This window comes from Symphodus melops (genome assembly GCF_947650265.1).
Source record: "Symphodus melops genome assembly, chromosome: 21".
Classification (NCBI taxonomy): Eukaryota; Metazoa; Chordata; class Actinopteri; order Labriformes; family Labridae; genus Symphodus; species Symphodus melops.
In genome coordinates this window covers 9,670,734-9,687,728 of record NC_136711.1, presented here as the reverse complement: position 1 = coordinate 9,687,728, position 16,995 = coordinate 9,670,734, and the positions used below count along the sequence as shown (strand labels likewise).

Below are 16,995 nucleotides of genomic sequence, written 5' to 3'. Positions count from 1 at the left end.
TGGGCCCGCCTTTAATCCAATGCCACCAATAGCCTGTCGGTGCAAACCATGGTGCATTCAACTGTATCAGATATGCTAGAAAAAAGAAACATGATTCTGTTTGCAATACTTGAGGTTAAATTTATTCTAAAGTCAGAAGAAAGTGTCCTTGTCAAAGGTAAGCATTTTATCCAGACAACTCAGGATTTTTTTTGATCATCCTATTTTTTCCAATTGTCAGATAAAGTAAATGTTCAATAGTTCACCTTAAAGAATCTTTATATAATCATTTTAGACTTCAGTAGCCACTAGTTTAGTCATAAAGACTGCCTGAAAATATCTACATAGTATAATATTTCTATTGATGAATTTTATTATTTAATCTTGCACAGCGCTTTTCTTTTTCTTTTTGTTTGTTTTATTTTAATTGCTTCGCTCTTCATTTACAGGAGGTACATATTTAGTCACATTATAATTCGTGCGAGAAAAAGTTACCCATATTATCTAAAGTTGACTGAATGAATGACATTAACAACTCCCCCAGTTGAGCTCTTATCCAATGAGAAGGAGACAGGGGCGTGGAGCTGTAATGTTTACGTCTCGCCTGGTCAGAAGAAGTGGGACAGAGTGCAAACTGCAGCTGTCATACTGTGGGCGGATATAGAGGCACAGAAGAGTTCAATGAGCCACTGCAAGACTGTGTATAGAAAGACTACAGTAAGGTAAGGACATAACGTAGCCTACCTAGTTTTTCAAATGTAGGTATTTGAACTGCACTGTGGTTGAATGACTTTCATGATTGAGATAAAGGTAATGCCAAACCCCCCCCCCCCCCCCCCAAAAAAAAAAAAACTAGTGTTTTATGAACTCAATGTAAGTAAAGTATATGCTGAGTTTTAAAGAAATAATACTCTTCTCCTTGGTGGGTGAGGCAGAGATGATTGAATACAGTCTATGTTCTTTAACTTGTGTGGATCACTAAGAAAAGTAAGTAGCCTACTGTTGTGTTTGAATAAATAGAACAAATAGGACTTTCTTTAATTAGCTGATATCTAAGGAACAAACACTGTCTTTGTTCAAATATGACTTCATCCATATATCACATCAGCCAAAACTTTGGTTGGCAAAGGTACTGTAGTGCGTCTTCACTGGGTTGTCCAGATGATGCATTGACAGTATGTAGGGTAAAGACCAATTAAATTGAGACTAGCTCCAGACTAGCTAATCTAAATTAATGGCAGTTATCTCCTGCACCTGCTTGCAAAGTACTCACCAGCTGCTGTATTCAGAGGAGGCATTAACAAGAGACCTGCTATCATGGTGACAGTGTTGAGGAAGTAAAGACTTGTTGGAGTCATTAATGGGTTATTAAAGAGTACATTCATAATGATTGTTTGTAATGTAAGACAAAGTAGACGTGTTTTTTTTTTTCTCTCAACTATACAGTTCACTAGTAAGAAAGCTTGTTTGGTTGTATTCTGTAAAACACAGTTCAACAACAAATGTGGAGTACAACATGTTCAAATGTTCTTTTTAATTAATTGTATTGCTTCAACTTCACTGATTGTTGTTTTGTCTTTAGGAGAAACACATTTGTTCGGCGTTCATTTGTCACATTAAAATGTCTCCCATCGTAATAATGGTGAAACATCTGACCCAGGTTTTCCTTTAAAATGATTATTAAGTAGGTCATAAATGGAAAGAGTAAAAAAAAAAATACAAATTTATAGTATATACCATATCACTTCTGCTTCTCCAGAAACACATCTAATGTCAATGAAATTAGCAGATCCTCTTGTGTTTAAGTGTTACATTCAATATAAGCAGCTGTTATCACACAAAGCATGTTTAATTTATGATCTTTGTACACAATGCAGCCAACAAGCCAGGTGACCTTACCTGTGTATGGGCTGATGCAGCTCGCTGACAGACATGCTGGGTTTAAAGGTTAAACAAGTGCATGGAAACACTTCCTGCTGCCAACTGTGACATATGGGCTTGATGGAAAAAAGGCAGGATTGTACACAGGGATCAGTCTTTATGTGCGTAGTTTCCTCACAAGGATTGTTTGCAACTTCACAAACTATATGAGAGCCGGTGTAGAAGGCTAAGGTAGTGAAAAATGATTCCAGGTCACTGTTAACTGACCTACTTTCAGCAGCTCTACACGTGTGTGAGAAATATGAGAACATAGACACATGCATAAACATTTTCAAAAGAGGAGTCAGTCCCTTATCGTTGTCAAAACTTAGTCAGCATGATTTCTATAATATTCTCTTTAATATGAAACAGCATTTCATGATTTATTCCATCCTGAATTTCTTGGAAAATGTGTCATCTGATATGCATTGTTGTGAGAGAATATATAAACTAGGAAATGTAGTTCAACGCTGACCTTACTTGACCTACATACAAAGGTATGTGATCTATGTTGCCCATGCCAGCTGGTGGTAAGGTGTCAGGTTTGCTGTTCACAGAGCTGCCATGCTAAGGAGAGGCAGGAACGGTCGAGCTCGACATGTGGCCTTGACTGAAACACGGCACGAGACAGATGCCATGGCAGTGATCCAGACATCGGACAGGGAGGAGTGGGAGGGTCGGACAACGACACAGGTGAGATATTATGTGGTGGCAGTAAAATCTGAGAGAGGAAAGAGTCTGGAACGTCATAGAGAAATTTAGAATTAAAATGTGTTTTTAATGGTAAGTTGCTCAATTTAAGGTTGTAATTTAAATTGTTAAAGTCTAAATTTCACATGGGGACAATAAAGTATATCTAAGTATGCATTTATAACATTTGAAAACAAGGCAAATACACGTTTTGTAGACAGAAAATAGAGACTGCAAGTGTGCTTCATAAAAAAACATACACATTATCCATCTTCAATTCATGAGTAAAATTGTAAAAAAAAAAAAAGTCTGATTTTTTTATCACTAATGAAAGAGACGTGTTGTGTAGAGTCATGTCAGTTTAAGTAAATAAAAACATGATACTTACAAAATAATGTTTAAAGACAAACCCTGTAAATAAAGAAATGTTGAGGTCAGAATTAAAAAAAGGTGGGACAAAATAACCCCCACATGAATTGAGAGACACTTCAGCATCTTTTGTTTTGTACTTGCTATAAGAAGTGTTTGATATAAAGAACAGGTAAAAGAACGAGTAGGATTTGTTCTGAGTACCAGTAGTTTTCCACTGGGACTGCCTCCTGTCTGAAAGGCTGTCAGGTTGACCGGGTTAGGTCACCAAAGGCAGGGAAAGGGGGGCTCGTTATATTTGGAAGGGGTCTAATTTTACTTAAGGGCACACGTGTCATTGCTCACCAATAGCAAGCAGGTTTTAGGGAAAAGGCTGTCTTGTTGAGCCTTTGAAACATGGCACACAAGTCAGTAGGCTCTCACTTTGCTCTCAGTGAAATGCGAAACAGGACAACCTCTCACTCCTTCAGTTTCTCTCCCTGCGGACTCTTCTTTACAAAAAGGCATCACAGCTTCCCTAAAATCCTCACGCTCCTCTCCTGTACTGTGATCTAATTCCTTTTCCCTCCTGCCGAGCCAACATCCCTGCCTGGACCATGGCCACATCTATGGACTTACCAGATGCTGTTTGCAATGTTTGTTTCAACCAGATCAGCGACCCGCAGGAGTCTGAGGTGGATTATCTGTCCAGTTCTCAGATGGAATCTGAGGCGGTGGCCTTGCCCAGCACGGAGCCAGTGATAGGGGAGTCCTTCTGCCAGTGTGAGCGACAGGAAGAGTTCAGCCCGGGCTTTGGTGTCACCAGTGACTGCCTCTGTGGGGAGGAGGATCAGGGTGAGCAGAATACAGATACAGCACATGAACACAGCAGGAATGAATCAGTCAAGCTGGGCAGACTGATGGAACACTATCAGGCTTTATTTGTTTTATAAAAGTCAATAAATCACACTTTTAATTAACTTTTATATATTGGTATATTACCAATAACGTGTGTGTCCGCTCCCTCAGGTTTTGATTGGGTGTGGGATGAGCACTTTAAGTCTTCTGGAGCCTTCCTCAGCTGTGACAGCAGGAAGGTGACCTTTCACTCCGACTACAGCTGTGGCACAGCGGCCATCCGTGGCACCAAGGAGCTCGCAGACGGCCAACACTTCTGGGAAGTCAAGATGACATCTCCCGTGTACGGAACTGACATGGTAGGTAGCAGAAGCTTTAATTCTTTAGATACCTTTGGAAACCTCAATTTGGTTTTATGTATTTTGAAGATGATCAGTTACTGCTGTGGATTCACCTGGTTTGATCCTCTTTGTTTGATGTCTAATTGTGCAGATGGTGGGAATTGGTACCTCGGAGGTGAACTTGGAGAAGTTCAAGTACAGCTTTGGCAGCCTGCTGGGCCACGATGAGGACAGCTGGGGGCTCTCATACACAGGTCAGTAAAACAGAACATACCATAAGTGATGGACATACCATAAATGGTCCGTTATCTCCTGTTTGAAGTATGTTGAGAAAAGTTGAGGCCCTTGTCTCCACTTGATTATTTCATTGTAGTTAACTACATACTCCTACTGCTTCTAATTTTACTGGTGCATTTTTTAACAGGTGACATCTTCTGCTACACACATTTGTTCCTTTTCTTCTTTTGTACAATTCTCAAGTACATGCAATTATTTAACATTTTCATTGTTTTACCCCATTTGCCCTCAAACTGTTATGACCCCTTAAATTCACTTTGTGATCCTTAAGGGGGGGGCATAGCTTTTACTTTCACTTTGTGAGATTTTTGTTGGCACAACCTGGAGAAATGTATATTGTAGTGTTGCTACATCTACGCACTTTTTTTTTTTTTACCTTAAGTGAAAGGACCAATTATATTTTGCACCTCTTTGTGTTTAAAGGTCACTTCCAGCACAAAGGGGACAAAGTGAAGTTCTCCACTCGATTTGGTCAGGGCTCCATCATCGGAGTCCATCTTGACACCTGGCACGGCACCCTGACTTTTTACAAGAACCGATACTGCATAGGTGTGTTTCTTTGTAATACTTACAGATCTTACTAATAAGCAGCCTTTTGGCTCACTTTAGGAGATCTCATTGTACCCCCTCTCTGTTCCAACAGGTGTTGCTGCTATGCGTCTGCAGAACAAGAAGTTCTTTCCCATGGTTTGCTCCACAGCAGCCAAGAGCAGTATGAAGGTGATCCGTGCCTGCTACACACCCACCTCCCTGCAGTACCTCTGCTGCACACGACTCCGCCAAATGTTGCCCTCCTGCCCAGACGTACTAAATGCCGTGGATCTGCCCCCCGGCTTGAGGACACTCCTCCACACACAGCTCGGCTGGGTCTTCACCCTCAGCAGCAACCCGGAGCCTGACTTACCAGAACACGTGGACTTGAATGAGGACTTCACAGAGGAGATGCCTTCCAGCCCCATCCCGAGTCAAGTTTCCCCCCTGAGTGCCTGCGCCTCCCCAAGTCCCTGCAACAGTCCATTTCCAGACTCTGTCCCTTACCCGTGCCCATGCCAGATGTCACTGCAGACTCTACCCTGCACATGCCACTGCCCTCCGACTCCACCCAGCAGCGACTACGACAGCTGCTGCTCTGAGCCAGAGGACTACCAGTGCAAAAGATGCCGCTGGACATGACTCAGCTTTAAAAACTTATTTCTCTAAGTGTTTGGTGTACAGGTACTCTGCTCTGGCCATTGATCTCTCCTGTCAAGCTCAGCGAAAAGCCAATACTGCTCAATCGACATTGTGAACAGATTGTCGCTCTTCCTTTTAGTTATTAAGTTCATGGCATTCAAACCATGGTTTGGGGGAATAAAAACAAAGGCAGTGAGACATTCAAGGGAATTGGGATACCAGGGTTCTATCCAACATATATAAACGGGTTAATGTGAAGCATTTATACTGCTCCTTTTCATTTTTATTTATGCCAATCCAGACAATGGAAAAGCCTAAAAGGGGTTTCAGGTAAAACTGGCCGACTGTTCAGAAGGATAAAGTCCAGACAGGACTGCTGGACTTCTGCTTTTTTGATACTGAAGAAATGACTTTTTGTACAGTTAACATGTCTAATCAGCGTCTGGCTCAAATACCAAAAGTTGTTGGTATCCTTGCCGACAAGATGATTTGTTTTTCTATATGCAGTTTGTAATCAACTTTCTTACTCAGGAAATTCTATAAAATAAAACTAAAATGGGAATTGTTGTTGCAGCTTATTTTTTTCAAGACATTTCAAATAAACAAAAGTTATTAATAGGGATATCTAACAATCTCACACTGATACATAAACCAAGATCACATCATATAATGCACATCCCTATTTTATGATTAGATTTTACTCCATGAGTCAGTTGAACATGTGTGTAAAATAGTGCGTTTGGTAAACATGATATCTTAGGTTCATTATTAGCACAAACATATTAGCAGCCATGTAGTGACATGCATTCATCCTTCTGGTTTTCACACTGACACGTTAGTCCAGGACCAGCTGGGGGTTGTAGGCTGTGAAGCAGCGGTAAACTCTAGCAGAAATGTCCGGTCCTACACGCCTCTCTTTACCTCCACTTTTCACTAACAGACCAGCCAGCAGTCCTTTTCTGTCCTCCTCCGAGTCCAAGCTCTGGTATGCCTAAAAATAATGAGATATTTAAAAAAATAAAAAAAGTTTTTACTGTATGTATGGTTTTTTTCTGATTTTATGAATTCCCTTATAATAGAATTCATCTCTAAAGCTTCAGGCTTAATTACTTTAAACAATCTTACTTTAAACAAGTTCTAATTTTCATAGAATCAAACTGAGGTTTTGGATAAGTTTTAAGTATATTATGTTAATGTGTCTTGCTTTGAAAGTGTATGGTTTATTAGTAATTAAGGCCACTCCTCCTGCCTGTCCTCATGCGTACCTGCAGAAGCAGCTGCGGTGACGGATATGCTCCTGTCACGGCTGAAGCCACAGCAGGACTAACTCTGTTAAGCTGTTGGACCTGTTTGCACCAGACTTGCATCAGCCCCGAGCCGTCTCTCTCGACCCGGACCCCGCTGGCCCAAGAACCGTCCACACAGAAGGGGAGCTCTGCTCGCTCAGTCAGCAGTCTGACAAAACATCAAAGGAAAACTTATGAGTGAATGAAGATAAGTCTACTTATAATCAATGAACAGTAAGGAAAGTGGATGTTAAATGCCTGATAGAAAGTTGTAGGTCTTTAATGTGACAATGACTTTGATAGCAGCGTACTTGAAAGGGCGTTTAGATAAGGCCTTGGTGACAGCACATACATGGTCAGTAACCTCCTGCCAACCGTCCAGGAACACCACTGAGATATTTTTGTAGAGTTGTAGGTAAACAAGAACCTGGAGTGGAATGGAAAAATAACATGTGAAACCCCTCATCTTCTAGATCCGAATGAAAGCCATGAAGGGGGTGGGGGGGGGGAGATGGACGACACTACATTTGTTGCTCCCGGTGCTGACTGGTAAGTAAATTTAAGTAAGTTAAAATATTTCTCAAAAATGGTTTCCGTCATTTAGTTAGTTATTATAAAGCTGATTTATGACCAAGTGTTTCTCATTTTTCATAGAACTTTACTTTTAAACAGGTGGTGATTCATGATTGAAACTCTGTTGTCAATGCTGCTCCTGCAGTGTCCTTTACTGGATTAGCAGAGTAAAGGAGGACGGTCACAGGAAACTTAACAAACTCAACTGAAAATCAGCACCAGAATCAGTTAGGTTGTTGAGTGTGACAATCTGAGGCAATTTATGTTTTAGTTAAATGTGTACTTTGATGAGCAGAAGGTGCAGGATGTCCATACATTAGCGGATCTCTGCTGCGCAACTCAAGCCTCAAATGACATCGCCAGTGACACGTCAGTGCCTGTCGCAGGGGTATTTGGCTTCACGTTTGCACAACAGGAGTGGGTGGAAACTTGTTGTCCATGTGTATATACATTTAATGTCATTTTTATATTGTTTGCGCACATGTCAAAATACACAACATTTACAGAAAAGGATTCACTTTTTTTTTTTATCCCAATCCATGTTTGGAAAGCAGGAAGAAGAAGAAAAAAAAAAAAGTATTTTACCTGCAAATCTGTCGAATAACAATCATTTGGCAACCACAAACCAACAACATGAAAAAATATCTGACAACTTTGATTTCACTTCTACATAAATAGGGAGGAAAGCCAACACAACCCACTACATTTTCTTGAACTTTCAACCGCCATAATAATTGTTGGATAGTAAAACTCTGCAGAGTTAACTGACCTCCTCCATGTCCACATTCTCCATCCCAAATTTGGATTGGAGGGTCTTGTCTAAGAAATGCACACCAAAATCATTTCTCCTGTTGGCAATAAGATTACATGTGTTAACTTTGCACCAAAGGTAAATGAAACATCAGAAAGTAACTGAATCATTATGTTATGCATGAATAATAGAGTGACCTGTAGTCTGTCACTAAGAGAGTGACCACCTTTTTAGCATCACGGTTGAGACACTCCAAAACAAGACTGAGGATGGACCCTGTCCCCGTCTCCTCCTCTTTACTGTCTAGCATCTGAAGTGGGAACAAAGGGATATGGAGGGCATAGAATTCAGCTATCAGTGTTAGTGTGCTACAAGTGCAATTATTAAAACTTCAGAGGTTGCTTACTTTCTTCAAGGAGATCACCATGTCCATAAATTCAGTCATATTCAGCACCAGAGTTACCTGCTCCTCCTCTAAAAGGCCTTCTTTGCCATCTCCTTGCTACAGACATAGACAAGGCAAGTTTATTGACATAGCACATTTCAACAATAAGGCAATTCAAAGAGCTTCACACAATAACGCAAAAGCATTGTGACACAGGAAAAAAGAAACATTAAAAGGAAGGGTTGGTAATTTTCTTAAGATCCATTTTTTCAGATTTTGGTTGAAATTGTCTTTAGGTCCTCACACACAAATAATTCATGTGCTCTGAAAAAGGAACAAAGAAAATCTGTCATCTGTAGCAGCTGTAATCCTGTAAAAACGTTGACCAATGTCTACCACGAGGTACCAATTTGATGAACCAATCACACACCTTCTTGTCTCCCTGCTCATTCTCTACCCAATGCACGCACAAGACCACACTCAAAGCATGAGCAGAGGTTCTCCTCTTGACCAATGGCACTTGTGCATGTAAGTGAGGGGCGTGGCTTTTGAGGGAGCACAGAGGGGAGGGGCCGGGTGCAGATGGAGCACTGAGGGGATGCTACTTTAAAAATCATGCTTGTTTTCAAAAATTACCAACCCTGCTTTTGAAATGCACAGTGTTTATGTTACAACAGGAGTTCCTACCTGGGGTAAGTCCCTAGTCCATGTGATGCTGTGTGGAAGCTGTTTGCTCTCAATGTTAAACCTCCATTCAAATGTAACCAGGGTGTCGAGCAAGATTTCTGAGCCCTCCTGCTGCAGAAGAACTGGAGAAGAAAAGCCCCAAATGTTTTTTTTTAATTTAGAAATAATAAATAAAATATATAAAAATGAAGTTACTAGGTTGATGGACGTAAGGCATCGTGTGAAAAATTTTTTTTTTAAATTGTAACTGACTTTTTCATTGATTTATCATTCCGTAGCATTAAACATCTCAACAGATATGTTACAACCTCTTGATGCGTGTTTGTTAAATTATGTGTTGCTATGTTTAGGGAAAACAAGAAGTCCTCATCCTAAAAATGATTTATTTGAATAAAAGTGAGTATACTAAGTACTACACTATAAGTGTTTTTTTTTAACCTAATCAATTCCTGACTTTGGTAAAGTTTGTCCTCCTGGTGTTACATTTTCCGACAGCACGTGAAGGCAGCCCGGTCAGCCTTTGTGTACCTGGATCTATGCAGACAGTCAAAGCCTTCAGGCAGTTCTCCGGCCGCAGACTTTTCAGTTTGTCTGCCGCCTCTCGCCTCCTCTGTTGCTCCCATCTCTTCTCCTCCTTCTCCTGGGCTCTGGCTGTTCTCTGCCTCTCCCTCTCCTCCCTCCGCTCCCTGGCTCTCTCTCTGTCCGCCTCTACCTCCTCCTTGGTGCGGCGTTTTTTTGCAGGACTCGGTTTGCCTCCCGGTCCATCGTGTCGCGGTGGAGACAGCGAAGAGCTTTTAACTGACTCACTTGTGCTGGCTGCAGGTAGTTGGTTGATTTCGCAGGAGTTTTCTGAACTCAAATCCTCGATGGACACTTTGCTGCTGACTGTTGCATCCTGACTGATTTGATCCTGGTTTAACTCTGGTTTCGTTTCAGTGTCGCTTTCCTCAGATTCAGAGATTTCCCATGTTTTAGCTCTCCGCAGAACAGACATGTCATATGTTTAAGACATGTTCAAAAGCTTCCCAAACACCTTTACGTACTCCACAATTCGAATTGCTCGACAGTGTCCGCTGAGGGACAAAACACTCAAACGCGCTTTATATATCCCTGTTTTCCCGTCGGACAATCACACTTTATAAAGCAAAGGAAGATCTTACATTGTTTATGTTTATTTTTATTGAGACAAAGTGAAAACAAAACATTACTAAATACCGAGGAAAGACATTAAAAACCACAAGAAAAGAAACAAACGGCTTTACAGCTACAGTGTGAGGGAATACGTGTTTTATATCGAACCAAAATCTGTAATACAATATCCAATATTAAATAATATAGGCTAATATGAAATTACCTATTGACTCTCACATTGAAATCATTCACTTGCAGCATAATTAAATATTTATACTAAAATTGATTTTGGTTTTAAAATATTTCTACATTATTATTACTTCGGCTTCTACTTTTTTTGTTATTATATATAATAAGAAATTTAATAATTTAAATGTAAAAATGAAACTGCTAAATAAACATTTTGGATTACAAAAAAACAACATTAAATCCCGTTGTCTACAATTGTTGCTGTTTGCGCAGATTTACAAACGATGTGCTTCGTCCGTGCAGAGCTGCAGGTCCTTCCATGTGGTTTTTAAAGCTGTGGTTTGTGGACCGCAGCAGCAGGAGGAGCGTAGCAGAGGACTGCTAACCTGCTGCAAAAGATTTCCATGTAAACAACTCTGAAATGACGTGATTTGAACCTTTTTGTGTTTTTTAGTCGCTGTGCTTTCTTCTCACAATGACGCAGCCGGCAGAGAAAGGTAACCTACGTCTTCAACATTTATTGTTCCGAAGTTGTTTTGTGCACATCCAGACCTAAATCTCGCAAAGCTACGGATACTTCCCTAAAAAAACTGGGCCACAGAATGACCCACTCAGCATTTTAAACTTCAAGTCACTTGAAGAAAGTTCATGTGACTAACTCGGAAATGTCCCAATCGTTTGCTATTTCATGAATGGCTTCTTCTTCGCTGTTTCATATACGAAGCTAACTCAGCAGATTGTCAACATGAAGGTTCTCAATTTACCGGGTTAAAGCAGAGATATTTTAAAACTTATTTTTGTGGGGTTTTTCACGTTCCACCATAATTTTCCTCCTATTTAAAATCACGTTTGCAGAGAGATTATTTATTAAGTAGGCTTCATTTGTACTGCTCTTAAATGTAGTCTTTACACTCAGTACAACCTTATTCTTGTTTGGTATTTAAAACATGATTTGTTTTCCTTCATATTTACTTGGCACCACGAGGTAAAAGGTAAACAGGGAATTCAGATCACTATGAAATAAATGACTTACAGTCAGGGAGGGGAATGATTAACATGTTAATTTCCTTTATTTTGAGTACTTGTGAAGTTTGAATGCTCTCTAGGTGATACTTCTTTCAATGATGTACGTTTTAAAGGGAGATTATTGTAGAAACCAGGGTTTTTATGTGAACGAATACTTTTTTACTGTTTAGATTGAGCATTGTAACCATAGGTTTAATGCATGTTGTTAAATGCAACAATAAAATATAAACTTTATAAACTTAAATATAAACTTTTTTAAGTGTTAAAAAACCCAGATGTTGGTTTTTCTACTTTTCTGTGTTTAAGACTGTAAATGATAGTGATGCTTGACCATTGGATCAGACATTGCCAGGAGAGACTCATTCTTCATTCTTATTGTCGTTCTACAGCGTATTATCGCTTTGTGGTGCTGTTCTTCAACTGTCTGCTGACATTCGGCTCCTACTTCTGCTTTGACATCCCCAGTGTTTTGCAGGATCAGTTCCAAGGGGTAAGAAAATACGAGGTCGCAGGACAGAGCCGCTTTAAGAGGATTTCTCCACACAGTCAGAATTCCAAAGTCCCCCTTTGTGACTGCTTAATTAACGACTTTAATCACTGGCTTCCTCTCATCTGACAGAACCTGACATGTTCCAATTCAACAGTGATCAATGGAACAGTGGACTGTGTGGAGGGACTGGGGATGAGTCCTCAGCAGTATAATCTGCTTTATGCAATATATGCTTGGACGTAAGTCAACAAACACACAGTGACACACACATGGGTTCTGCTCTAAAGTAGAAAAGCTTGACCTTGTCTTTTACTGTCTTATCTGTAGGAATGCAGTGGTGGTTGTCCTTGCTGGTTTCCTGATTGACAAATTGGGAAATCGCTGTAAGTTTAAATAAAGTTTATCTGCAAATCTTTCAAACCAACAACAACATAGTGATTGCCTTATGTAAAGTAGCTCTTTGAAAATTGATTCTCGTCCTCTCTGCAGTCGGAGTGTTTCTCTTCTCCTTCCTGTGCGTTCTGGGCTCCTCTCTGTTTGCACTGGGTTCTCACTTTAAAGGAACTCCCTACCTGCTGCCACTCATGCTTACAGGCCGATTACTGTTTGGATCAGGCAATGGATCTTTGACCAGTAAGACATCTTTGCAGAAAGTCCCATTCTTTGCAGTGTCAGCTAAATTTCATCCCAAAGGGATCAGTAAAGTTCAGTCTAAGTCAAAGAAAGCCTCCTAAACCGCTCTCTTATCTTCTTCTTTTTTTTCTATCAGTTGTTCAGAACCGCATCACAGCCTTCTGGTTCAAAGGGAAGGAGCTGGCCTTGGCTTTCGGTGTGACCCTGGCATTCTCTCGTCTGGGGTCGGTCCTGAACTTCTTCTTTACCCAGAAGTTTGAGGAAAAATATGGCATGCAGTGGACCCTCTGGGGTGGTACGTAAGGAGGGGAGGGACATTTCAAACTGTAAAGCATAGAATGCATACAAGAAGTGGACGTTGCCTCTTGGTTTCAAAGTGAAGACAATGTGGAGGTGCCTTGAAACTCTACTTCTCAGCTGATTTATTACCTCAGACATACCCAGTCTTCTTCATGCTTCATTTTTCTTTCGTTAATTAAATTTAAAGATAAATCAAAGGGGGGGGGGTACTTAAAAAAATATAACTTCCATGCTTTGTCTACAGGGTGCGTATCCACCCTGTTGTTGAAACATGGTCATTTCTGCTTCCAAAAAACGAAGATGTCGATGGTCTAAAGCTGCAGACTTATGTTAATGTGTGACTTCAGGGTGGCTACATCCATCTCTTTATCCAGCCCGTGAACATGACTTCAGAACTATGTATGAAAATAAAAGTTTAAGTAACATTATTTTTCCTCTTGCTTAATGCCACTTGATGCTTTGTTTTCTAGGGGCTATATTGTGCGTGCTTGGCTTCACATCCGCCATTCTCGTCAGCACACTGGACAGGGTCGGAATGGAGCAGCTCGGCCTTGAAGGAGCCATTCAAGAGGAGTCCCGCAAAGTGGTATGAACACGATTTGACCTCATTTTTTAAAGATTTGAATGAACTTTTTTTTGTCAATTGTTTGAACTTAATTATTATTAATATTTTCTCTGTGTATATTTAGAGAATTCAGGATGTGAAACTCCTCTCGCTGAGATACTGGCTGCTGGTTCTCACGATCATGTTCTTCTACAATGGCATCTTCCCATTCATCGCAGACGCCAGGTAGAGCCATTTAATCTGACAACACTTTATTTATCCCAGAGTGCAGCTTGGTTCCACCGTCCACCCAGACCATGCATATATTTACAAACAGACAACAGGCAGAGTATGTCAGAGACAACAAACAAGTCAGGACTTGTCAAAGATGAGCGCTGGCACCCTCATGTGGTCTCTTTGGGCAATTACACCAACAGTTTAATGACAACAGTAACCGATCAATTAGTCAATAAATACATTACTAAGAGACTATGGGATGGACTGCTGTCACATTGAGGACTGTGTTCAAGGAATGTACACGTAGGCCGCTGGAGCAGGAGTCAAAGGAATAAACCTCTATTTGGTTCAACCTAGGAACAAGGAACACAATAAGAATCTTTTCAAATGATTACAAAGAGTACAAAGAGAGTGAGGATGGATTCAACAAGTGGGAGATAAAATGTGTTTGCTTAACTCCCCCCCCCCCCCCCTCTCTCCAAGCCTATTTTGTTGTGTATGTTAGGACCCAAAACATTAACAAGAGTCATTTTGTCTGTTGTATTTTCCCTGTCCAGTAAGTTCATTCAGGACAAGTACACTGGCTACAGTCAGAAGGAGGCGGCGTACATTGCCGGGGCGGTTTACGACAGCTCCCTGATCCTCTCAGCCAGCGTGGGCATTCTCATAGTGAGTATCAGTAACCTGTTGATTAACCGCTTCCAAAATCTGTCGTCTATTCTGCAGTGTTCTTCAAAAAGTAGCCATGTTGGGTTTTGTTGCTACCTCCTGTCTACTTTGATGATTATGATGCTTTCCACACCACTGCTCTATTTTAATTGCAGTTTTCTCGCTCAACTTGTTTGCCCAGTATTTCAATGCATATACACCACTGATAATTCTCTTGTTCTTTTCAGGACTATGTGGGTCTGAGGGGCATTTTTGCAGTGGCCTGTGCCATCCTCACGCTGCCCGTGTTCGGACTGCTCGCCTTCACATTTGTACCGCCTCTCGTCTGCACCATATGGCTCGGAATCACCTACTCCTTCGCTGCAGTATGTTTACTTTACCCCCCCCCAAAAAAAAAAAAAAAAAATGTTTGTCATCATGTTCCTTTTATTTCATCTCCCTGTGTTGTCTCCTAGGCGAGCATGTGGCCGTCCATCCCCCTCGTGGTTCCTCAGGCGACTCTGGGGACCGCCATGGGTTTGGCCACTTCCATACAGATGATAGGGATCGGGGTGTCAAATCTGGTAGTCGGGCAGATTTTGGGCACTAAATCCAGGTAGGAACTTCTTCAGATTAGAATGTTGTTGCAGTGCACAGACGGAATATATCACGTGTACATTCAATTTAACTCTCCCTCTCTGTTTTTGTTTTTTGTTTTTACCTGTCCAGTGAAACTAAGATTCCATTGTGGCGTTGGCAGAGGATGATGATCTTTATGTTAGCCAACACGATCAGCTGCATCGTCGTCTCAGTGCTGCTTAATGTTGTCGACCACAGACAGGTCAGAAATCTGAAACACTACTTGTTTATTTACTACAACAATAATCAGGATTTTTGCGCGAGAGTTTTGATGCAAAACGGTGAACGTGAAAGTAGAAAACGTGTGAACTGCTACTGTCAGTAAAAACAATACAAATGTAAAACATGCATGTGAAGTTTGAACAAGAACTCTTTTTGTAAGCTGAATGTAATATTAATAATACATTTTATTTATGGGCGCCATTCATGACATTAAAGGTGACCTTACAGAAGACTAAAAACAACACGAACGGAATGGGCTAGCAGTTTAGCAGTGTTGAGTCAATTTGTGATTTTCCTCTCCAGGGCGGGACCCTGAACAAGACGACTAAGAGGTCAGAGGCGGCAGAGACAGACTCAGACAGAGAGCCGCTCAACCAGGGAGAGGAGGAGCAGGAGGAAGAGGGGGAGGAAGAGGAGGCGGTCAGATCTCACTCTATCAACTCCTGAGCTTTTTCCCCTGCGTTTTAACACTTCCATCTCCCTTCTTCCATCATATGTTTATGTACAAGTGTTTTTATTCACGGACTTGATGAAATACCTCACCTTATAAGTTTTTGCAGAGTTTTTTTTAGCAGTACAGCTCAGACATTTCTTTTAAATGAAATTCAACAAAAACGTTTTTTAAACGGGACAGACAGTCGTGACAGAAACATGACATTAGAAAATAGTAAGCACATCCTGTAAAGAGAGCATGTCACAAGTCTGTCAGGTCTGTGTGAATATAATTGTCTTTAATGGTTCTTTGTGTTCATTGTTGGACACCTGTTTGTGTCCTGAACAAAAGGGATTTGGATCAATTTTACAGAACATGCAGAAAATAAAATGCTTATTTCCTGTTTCTACAGGCGACTTTGCGTTACATGTATGTGCTCAACAATGTTTTATACCAACAAGTTAGCCATAGTCCATCTCTTTGTATTCTCTAAAGCGTGGTTCACACGGCAGGATTTTAAAACTGTCGGCTGATTTCCCAAACATTAGAGACCACACATGGCGATTTGAACCCAGCGGTTCTGGGTTTGAATCCAACCTTGGCCTTTTGCTGAATGTCATCCCCTGTGCTCTCTTTTGATATCCTATCTAATAAAGGACCGAAAAATAACTTATTAATAGAGATAGCAAACAAAAAGGGACAATGTTAATGCAACTATGGTTAAAAAATAACAACGTAAAAAAATCCAAAGAACCAGTATCATTTTCAACTGAATACTCAGCCCTGCATTTTTACCACATTGCAGCCCCTAGGTGGAGCTCTTTCAACACTTTTAATGAACTTAGCTTGTCAATGTGAATTCTCAATTGTTTGTTTTTCTCCCTGCTTTACTCTAGCTTCGCCCAAGGTCTTCAGGTATTTTTAATGAATGCACATTTATATTGGATTTACTTGGAATCCCTGTAACAAGATTGTTTTCATCCAAGAAACCTTTGTCTCAGTCATAGAAGGGTATTTTAATGGGAGGTAGTCATGACAACGGCACTTATCACATCCGTCATGCTGTCAACGACTGGAAGAATGTAGACTACATTTAAAGAGCTGCAGACAGAAATGGCAGCAACATTGGTTACGTGGTTGATAAACTTTTTTACCCAACCAAATCAGTTTTCAGCGTTGATATCCCAGAAAGAAAAAAAAAACAAAAACCCACAC

General features: G+C 40.7%; 3 protein-coding genes across 5 annotated transcripts; 2 read left to right on the top strand and 1 right to left on the bottom strand.

Moving 5' to 3' along the window:
* Positions 1 to 48: 48 nt before the first annotated feature.
* On the top strand, positions 49 to 6,168 carry spsb3b (splA/ryanodine receptor domain and SOCS box containing 3b; the record flags this gene model as incomplete). 2 transcript variants are annotated; one of them, XM_079372446.1, is made up of 8 exons in its annotated part: positions 49 to 157; positions 524 to 701; positions 2,457 to 2,592; positions 3,609 to 3,792; positions 3,967 to 4,154; positions 4,288 to 4,390; positions 4,857 to 4,982; positions 5,077 to 6,168. In XM_079372446.1, 8 exons carry the CDS (start codon positions 49 to 51, stop codon positions 5,604 to 5,606), a joined length of 1,554 nt encoding a protein of 517 aa, XP_079228572.1. In that variant the 3' UTR covers positions 5,607 to 6,168. The 2 variants fall into 2 exon arrangements, with proteins under 2 accessions (XP_079228572.1, XP_079228573.1); XM_079372447.1 differs by having other exon boundaries at positions 70 to 157; positions 429 to 701.
* Positions 5,855 to 10,386, bottom strand: eme2 (essential meiotic structure-specific endonuclease subunit 2). The gene is made up of 8 exons (XM_079372450.1): positions 9,817 to 10,386; positions 9,289 to 9,410; positions 8,623 to 8,718; positions 8,414 to 8,526; positions 8,235 to 8,313; positions 7,204 to 7,319; positions 6,872 to 7,061; positions 5,855 to 6,597 (listed from the first exon to the last, which is right to left on the bottom strand). The coding sequence occupies exons 1-8, from the start codon at positions 10,280 to 10,282 to the stop codon at positions 6,442 to 6,444; spliced, it is 1,338 nt and encodes a 445-aa protein (XP_079228576.1). The 5' UTR covers positions 10,283 to 10,386; the 3' UTR covers positions 5,855 to 6,441.
* On the top strand, positions 10,019 to 16,187 carry mfsd1l (major facilitator superfamily domain containing 1-like). Of its 2 annotated transcripts, none has more exons than XM_079372449.1 (14): positions 10,019 to 10,110; positions 11,063 to 11,105; positions 12,024 to 12,124; positions 12,254 to 12,363; positions 12,452 to 12,507; positions 12,614 to 12,757; positions 12,894 to 13,052; positions 13,528 to 13,643; positions 13,747 to 13,847; positions 14,396 to 14,507; positions 14,735 to 14,872; positions 14,963 to 15,102; positions 15,216 to 15,327; positions 15,651 to 16,187. In XM_079372449.1, exons 2-14 carry the CDS (start codon positions 11,084 to 11,086, stop codon positions 15,792 to 15,794), a joined length of 1,455 nt encoding a protein of 484 aa, XP_079228575.1. In that variant the 5' UTR covers positions 10,019 to 10,110; positions 11,063 to 11,083; the 3' UTR covers positions 15,795 to 16,187. The 2 variants fall into 2 exon arrangements, with proteins under 2 accessions (XP_079228575.1, XP_079228574.1); XM_079372448.1 differs by lacking the exon at positions 10,019 to 10,110 and adding an exon at positions 10,878 to 10,919.
* Positions 16,188 to 16,995: the final 808 nt, after the last annotated feature.

Coding starts and splice junctions, on each gene's coding strand:
- eme2 (XM_079372450.1), bottom strand. CDS start 10,282: ATGTCTGTTCTGCGGAGAGCTAAAACATGGGAAATCTCTGAATCTGAG. Junction 8,527..8,622: donor TGGTGATCTCCTTGAAGAAA/GTAAGCAACCTC, acceptor TTCCCACTTCAG/ATGCTAGACAGTAAAGAGGA. Junction 7,320..8,234: donor AGAATGTGGACATGGAGGAG/GTCAGTTAACTC, acceptor ATTCCACTCCAG/GTTCTTGTTTACCTACAACT.
- mfsd1l (XM_079372448.1), top strand. CDS start 10,893: ATGTGCTTCGTCCGTGCAGAGCTGCAG. Junction 12,364..12,451: donor TATGCAATATATGCTTGGAC/GTAAGTCAACAA, acceptor TCTTATCTGTAG/GAATGCAGTGGTGGTTGTCC. Junction 15,328..15,650: donor ATGTTGTCGACCACAGACAG/GTCAGAAATCTG, acceptor TTTCCTCTCCAG/GGCGGGACCCTGAACAAGAC.